Source organism: Aulonocara sp. 'chitande type north' Nkhata Bay, linkage group LG23 (assembly GCF_057382095.1).
Source record: "Aulonocara sp. 'chitande type north' Nkhata Bay isolate Kocher_YH1m ecotype deep benthic linkage group LG23, A_spYH_male_GT1.1, whole genome shotgun sequence".
Lineage (NCBI taxonomy): Eukaryota > Metazoa > Chordata > Actinopteri > Cichliformes > Cichlidae > Aulonocara > Aulonocara sp. 'chitande type north' Nkhata Bay.
Genome location: NC_141365.1, coordinates 41,553,472 through 41,561,092, shown reverse-complemented (window position 1 = coordinate 41,561,092; position 7,621 = coordinate 41,553,472). Strand labels below are relative to the sequence as shown.

Genomic DNA, 7,621 nt, shown 5'->3' with positions numbered 1-7,621 from the left:
ATCATGATAGTCTAAACTGGAATAAAAGCCCATTGGAGGAAAGGAACCATGTGGTTGAAATTACACTTCCGGATCACAATTAATAATTAATTCCACTGTCAAATTCTCTCTCTTCCTTTTTTTGTTTTTAGCTGACTTCAAAAATAAACAGCTAACCATTAAAGATATTTTTAAAATTCATAATAATAGAGAAAAAGGCTAAATTCAATAGAGGAAACCATTTCAGACTTTATTAAAGCTGCTTTTCAATTTACATACAAGTCAGAATTACATATTTACAAATGTACATGGATATGTCTTGTAACAAGTTTTAAATCGTAATATGCTGTTATATCAACAGCATATTCAGTAGATGTGCAATAGGAAAATAAAGACAGTGGGTGCTGCAATGTGCTGCATAAAAACAAACTTAAAAAATAGAATCCTTTCTCATGTCTCCAGCCTCTGAGTCGAAAAAGTACAAATTACACGGTAAGATTTTATTTGGGTGACCAAAAAAAACCAAAAAACTGACGACTTTAGTGCCCATGTCAGCTTTCTCAAGAGGGCAGAATATAAACTCTCACAATGTACAACAGGTAAAAAATAGTTCTCCAGGAGGTTTACAGCATGGGGCTTATGAAGTACATGCCACACAGAGTGATGATATACAGAGAGATAGAGAGACTCCTCTTAACAATATACATGCTCTTTAGGGGAAACAGTGTGAGGTATAAGAGGACACATCTGTACAAGTGTAACATTTATTTCTCAGCACGTGGACGCACAGCTATGCAAGCCACAGTTTAGCTCACAGTTTGACATCGAAAGGCCTGTAAACTGGTTTGTTTCCTCTTCCTTTACGTTCAGTGGGAGGATCTTAAAAGAAAAAAAAGTGCTTCTCAGCAAGTTCTTGAGAAGCCAATCACAAGCACTGATTTTAGTCCAATTAAGAAAAAAAATCTAAGAAAAAAAAACTGTTAATCATGGCTTTGTCGAGCAGGTGGACAAGCTGGTTTCCTGTTTGAAACAGTGTCACACATTCAACAACGCAGGTGGAAAAAGGAGCGATTGTTTTACAGTGTACCTCGTGGATACAGTAAAAATCCTGGGATATATATTTAAAAAACATTTAAAAAGCAAGGTGTCATTCAGTGTTCAGAATAGCACGGGTTTCAGAAGTTGCGTGCAGAACAGCTGGTCGTCAAAGGCGGTTGGCATCAATCTACATCAGAACAGTGGACGTATCACATTTTCTAAACTAGTTACTTAACTGTGACGTTTACTCAGCTACATTTTGGTGTCAAGTACACAAAGTATTGCTCTCAGGCCGGAGGTGCAAACATGTCGAGCAGGTCCGGGCCGTGGTATTATTAACCCAGCTTGCGGAGAAGCAGCTACTGTCACATGCTTGAATGGGGCTGGTTGCACAGAGAGGAGGGGGGGAGGAGGAGGGGGACAAAGCCTGCTTTTGTTGCTGCGGTGCAGACCAAAGATAGGTGAGCACGGTGACACAAAAAACAGACACACATTCAGAACACTGAGATTTGGGCCGCGACAGCTGTTTGAGCAGAGGCTGCACATGTGTCTGAAAAACTCTGATCGAACTGCTGTCTGTTGTTAACACAAACAATCAGGTGAGTGTGCGCGCGCACCCACACAGACACAAAGGCAGGTATGCAGTCACACCTGTCTGCCTACAGAAACGTCTTCCTGAGAGGTAAAAATCCAGAGCAGTGCACTGGCGGGTTGCTCAATCCCTCATAGGAGGAAAAAGATTCATTTAGAATGAAGTGCAAGACACCTGACCACCAGGTTGTACTGTTGTTGACATTCACCTAGTGACTGCGTGCGGTTCTTAATATCATAAAAACAGCTTTTAAGGGAAGCTCATTATCCATGTGTGAGGAATACAACGTTCTTTAGTAGCTTCAACAACACAAAACGCCTGCACGCAATCAACCTGCTCACTTTTCCTCCCAGATGTACTGAAAGCATTTTTCCTCTTGCGGCCGCCTGCTACTTTTCACAGTGTGCGATCAGCGACTGACACCAAAGCCAGCGTTATCGGGGGTCTGATGGTGTTTGTCTACATAACATCCTCCTGCACAAGAATCTGTCGCCGTGCTGCGATGTCGTCATCGACTTGAAGGGGTTCGACTAACCAGCAGTTCTGTCCCCTCTGCAGACGGCGCGTGTTTAGTGCAGATGTCCTTTCTAACCTCTCCACATTAATGCTACATAATCACTAGGCCTGGACTGCCTGTTCAGTCAGTTATTAGACTGCGGACATTTAGCTTTAAAGAAGGCCTCGCAGGAGGTGATACATCACATGACTTGTGTGCCGAGGAATGACAGATATCCCTGATATTTCCCTCTCGCTCGAAGGAACGGCAAAAAAAAAAATCTATACTTAAATTCTACCAACATGCTGACACCTTTGAATATAAAAACAATTTTAAATGACAGTGCAGTTTTTCTAAATACTCTGGAAAAAGGGGGGCAGTTAGCACTTAGCCAGCGCTGGCTGATCTGCAGAGAAAGTTTTGGTTTTCAGATGGATTTAGAAACTGTGACGTGGGTGACTGTCCTCCTGTCAGACCAAACTCCAGCTTTTTTTCTTCTTTGTTTTTTAAGCATTTTCCACCTGTACAAAATGATTTTAGGTGCAGTGATTTAACAAAAAAAAAAAAAAGCTGGGAAGACCTGACTCAGGTCAGGGTTTGATGTCGGAGAAGCTGGTGTAGGTCTCACTACAGCTGGAAGAAGTGCTGAGGTTCCCAGAGACGCTGCCATCTGCAGGACAAACACACAAACAGCAATGCTCTGTTAGAGCCAGACATTGCAGGGGAGAGTAATAGCGTCATTGTGCCGCATTGCTAGGCAACAGGTACCCATACTGCAGCGTTAAGGGAAAGATATGAATGTGTGTACTTCCTGTTCGTTGTAACCGACCTGAGCTGCTGAGTGATTGAGATGACTTGGACTCTGAGATGAGGCTGAGGAGGTTTGCTGCTGCCACCCAGCCCTCCTTACTGGTGCGAAGGTTCTTTACAAACCTGTGAAGGAGTTAAATAAATATATATATTTTGAGATAAAATTACAGGACATTTTACATTAATAAGCCACAACATTAAAACCACTGTAAGTGTAATATACAGCACTGATGATCTTGTTATAAAGCAATGGTTAGTTAGAAAATCTTGGATCCTGGTATTTATATGGTTGCTGATGACACATATATGTAAGCATTGCTACCGACCAACCAAACCCCTCCAATCCCCACGCCCAGGGGGAGCAATTCTGGAATGCACTGACTGCACCTCACCCTGAACAGGACCCAAAGGATCCTGGTACCATACAGCACAGGACATTTCCACAATTTGACCCAGTATCCTGATTGCTTACAGCTAGTTTTGGTGAGAAGTTTTAACATTGCGGCTAATAAACAAAGGTCGAAATAGAAGACCTATGACAGTTACTCTCCATTTACATGTATGAGCACTAAATTCTCCCGAGTGCGAGTGTTTGTGTGAATGTTACACAACGTTCTTAGTGTGTGTGTGTGTGTGTGTGTGTGTGTGTGTGTGTGTGTGCGTGAGAGAGAGACTGGGAGAACGAGGTTTGTAGTAAAAAGCATTTTGAGTGCTCAGTCACAGAAGAAAAGCCTGATTAAAGTACCACTCACTGTCATATTTATGTTATGTGTCACATCATGAAAGCAGAGTGAACTTGTTCCTTTAAGAATGAAAGTTCAGATTATATTCCCTCGCAGAATTAGATGTGTATACCGTCAGCTTTTCTTTATTCTAGAACAGCGGTCCCCAACCCCCGGGCTTCGGACCGGTACCGGTCCGTGAGTCGTTTGGTACCGGGCCGCGAGAGTTGAGGCTCAGGTATGAAATGTATAGTTTTCAGGGTTTTTATCGGTTTTCAGTGTTATTTTGTTATCGTTTTTATCGTTTACTCTGTTTTCCTGGGTCTTTTCACGTGTGTTATGAATAAATCTTCTTTTTTTCGGTACTGGTACTAGTTTTATTTTGTTGTATTTATCCGCGACACCTTAAAGGCCGGTCCGTGAAAATATTGTCGGGCATAAAAAGGTTGGAGACCGCTGTGCTAGTCCATTTGTAGTCTGCTTAAAAGCAGTGTTCGCATTTGGAGCCCTTAAATTTGGCGGCTATACTGAGAAGTGTGTGCAGTCACAAATGACCAACTTTTACCCTTTCTTTGTGGCACAGATTCGACACAGTCCTGGAAACATTCCTCAATCTTGGGTCTATAGTGTCACACATTTGCTCCAGAAGACACCCACTGTGGACCTCTGCTTCAAGGTGTGACATGTGCATTCAGAGATGCTCTTCTGCACACCTTGCTGGTAACAAGTGGTTATTTGAGTTACTCTTTCCTCCCTATCAGCTCAAATGCATCTGGGTCCTATTAAAATCCATTTAAATTAAGTGTTGTTTGCTTTTGTTTTTTTTTTACCACTGTCCCTCCTCTCCTTCTCTGATCAGCTGGACCATGTCTCCACTCTTAACAGACAGCTCCTGAGGTCCTGCTTTCTCGCAGTCTGCTACCACAGTATACTTTCCTGGAGCCTAAAAGGATCAAATGTTAACAACTTTACCAACTTTTAGAACCACACTTTAACATTTTAAGCTAAAAAAGAAATAAAAATACAGATCTATAATAATTCTTCATTCTCAGGCTCACCAGCTTCTTTCCTACTTCGTCCTCGGGGTCAGAGTTCATGGGGTCCTCGCCGCTGGAGTACCCATCGTTCTCTTCTGAGGCGTCCGCTGAGAGAGACGCCTTGTTCCAGCCTGTAGGTTGGATGATGGGAAAATCAGAGAGAGAAAAGTTCAACACACAGACAAAAAAAGGGACAAAAGGAGAGAAGTGAGGTCGATCTTTATCACAAAGCTCCATGTTAAATCAAGTGAGATTAGATGTTTGAGCTCAATAGTGAAGTACAGAAAAATGACATGAATGGATCAAATATTTGCGAAAGCCACACAAATCTCCTGTGTGGAGGGTAACCCCCTCCCCCCCAAAAAATGTGATCGATCAGATTATGAAAAATTTATCTGTTTAGATACAAAAACCACACACACTCCTCCAAAAGTCACAGAGAAGATCATCAGACAGAAAGAAAAGGAGGACCTGTGATCAGAAAACAGATTTCAGTCACCTGCATTTGTTACAAGGCTGCTCTGACTCCCAGTGCCAAAAAATAGTTGCTGAAGCGGCGTACTGTGTACAGCACCACAACAACCCCAAACAAGCAAAAAACACCCGACAGTAGAAGAAGAGGCAATGATTGATTTGAGGACGAGTAGGCACCGTGCAAAAAGATTTAGCCTAGAACTGAGACTTCAGATTTAGTCAGGTTGAATCTTTAGATCTCGCTCCAATGTGCAAAAAGACAGTAAGACTCGGTAAAAGGCTAAAGGACTCCCACGGCAGATACACGCTGCGACACTTTACCTCAGTTCAAATCAATCACGAGCACCCACAAACAACAGCAAACACCCCACTGTGGCTGCTGATGCTCAGAGCAGCTCTGTACCTCGCCGCTTGCTCTGTAACAGACTAGAGGTGCTCATCCATCTGACTCTGCTCAGAGTGACGTGGGGAGCCGGCTCTGAAGGGGAAGAAACGGCCAGCAAAATGATAAAAAAAAAAAAAAAATCAGTGACAACGGCTCAGCTGATCAAGCATCACTGAAATGCACAAGATACCAGACATGTAACAGTGATGATGATGATGATGATGATGACCTGTGGATGAAGGTTACAAAGTTGGTCTATGCTGTGCGACTATCTGCATGGGTGAAACTCAAACCAGCCTTTGGAAACATTTCATTGGTCTAAATCGTAAATGCACCAGATTCCAATTGGGCAGTTTTAGCGAACAAAGCAACACAATACAAATATATTACTGCCATTTTAGCTGCTTCTATTACTCATTTGAAGACACGCAGATAGTCGGTATGATCAGCAAGAGGATGAAGAACAGCCTCTATATTGATGGACCGATGGGTTGCTACAACGTTACACCCCGCTTGTAACGAAACGTGTCAAATCTACATTATGGAGACAATCGAAGCAGGAGTACATCGTGGTCAAGTGAGATGGCCTCTAAAAATGAAATGCTCCCTCATAATGGGGCGGAAATATACCTTTGAACCCAAACGGTGTGGGATCGCTCTTTACCAGGTGGCGTTTGGAGCTGTGCTCAGGGCTCAGAGTCGAGCCTGGCCACACAGGAAGGAAAGATGTGAAGGAGGAAGAAGAGAAGAAAAGTGAGGGAGGACAGAAGCGAAAAGGAAGCAAGAAATTAACACTAACGTTAGAAGTTTGTACATGATGTGAACAGTCTTAGCTAATCAATAGCCAAACACACACACACACCATTACAGTGGTGGATACTCAAATTTGGTCAAAGGTAAAGATAAGCATGAAGCTAAACCCTGTGAGCACACAAGCACAACTCAGCTGCTGTCCAAACTCCTGCTTTAGAAGAGCAGCCAATCAGAAGGAGGTCGTCTTAAAATCAGTAGAGCTATTTAAAAAAAAACAAAAAAAACAAAAAGTCTTGTAGCAGATAGGCCAAAGTGAGCATGTGCAAAAAGGCCCGCTATAGGCTAAATAACTGAACTGAGAGCCCAAGAATTAAAAAAAAAAAAATGAAGATGTCACCTTTACAAGTCACCTTTAAAGTTTTGACTAATACTGCTTTCACGAAGAGGAGCTTCTACTTCACTTTCATCTCTACTCCAGTGACTAGTTGTATTTTTTCCAATATAATTTAAAAACCTTAATATTCATTTTGATTCAGCCACAATGGCAGTGTTAAACTTTCACCACCAGGAGGCAGACTGTCTCCAACATAACCATCTGGGATCATGTGTGCTCCATTAGGCCGTGAAGCAGGTTAGACTGGAGGAGGCCAATTAATTATTGGGCACCGGGTAAAAGCTCAGACAGAGGCTCACATTCAGAACTGGATTCTGGATATTAGTATTCTTAGTTTATATAGCGAAGGGTGTTTCTTGCTGATAATCAATTGAACTTTTCATCACTGACAAACGACATACTGTGACGGGCCACGCTGAGCTGTTCTTAGCATTATCCTTCCTTTAAAAAAATGTTTGCATTCGCTAATGTTACCTTTGGGACTCTTGAGATTGCTGAAGCCCTGCAAAGTAAAACGCTTTTTGGCCACTGAGGACCTGTCAGTGGTCGGACTGGTCACCGGCTCTTCTGGAAGCAATGATTTGAAATGAGTGCAGGACAAGGGAAGCCATGAAAAGAGAGAAGAAGCCCCAAACAGGGGAGTGGAGAGGAGAGAGAAAGATGATAGATGAAGACAAAAAGAACCTGGTTTAGTGGGAGTTTAGAGCACAGCTTAGAGTAGAGACTTAGATAAAAGTGTTATTGTCTTCGAAGATGCTGTTTAACTCAAACATCTACCTTTGTGTTTCGGCGAGGATGACGAGTTGCTGTCAGAGGTCGGGGCTGGCTCAGTCTTCTTCTCCTCTTGCTTCTTCTGGTTCTTCTGACCGCTGCTACGGAAAGGGCTGCAAAAAGAAAAAAGTTTGAAAAATAGACGTATGTTTGATTTTTTTCCTTATTAT

General features: G+C 42.6%; 1 protein-coding gene across 9 annotated transcripts in view; it reads right to left on the bottom strand.

The window, feature by feature from the left end:
* Window positions 1-215: 215 nt before the first annotated feature.
* Window positions 216-7,621, bottom strand: part of mcf2la (mcf.2 cell line derived transforming sequence-like a) — a 50,317-nt gene continuing 42,911 nt past the window's right edge. For 3 of the 9 annotated variants that reach the window (XM_086282028.1, XM_086282025.1, XM_086282034.1), the window contains 8 exons: window positions 7,458-7,564; window positions 7,155-7,247; window positions 6,164-6,238; window positions 5,552-5,626; window positions 4,696-4,805; window positions 4,468-4,580; window positions 2,935-3,038; window positions 216-2,775 (listed from right to left, as the gene is read on the bottom strand). In XM_086282028.1, the coding sequence (XP_086138154.1) occupies window positions 2,696-2,775; window positions 2,935-3,038; window positions 4,468-4,580; window positions 4,696-4,805; window positions 5,552-5,626; window positions 6,164-6,238; window positions 7,155-7,247; window positions 7,458-7,564 (757 nt within the window). In that variant the 3' untranslated portion in view covers window positions 216-2,695. Of the gene's footprint in view, window positions 2,776-2,934; window positions 3,039-4,467; window positions 4,581-4,695; window positions 4,806-4,924; window positions 6,239-7,154; window positions 7,248-7,457; window positions 7,565-7,621 lie in introns of those variants that run through there. The other 6 variants (XM_086282027.1, XM_086282029.1, XM_086282030.1 and 3 more) reach the window with 6 other exon arrangements.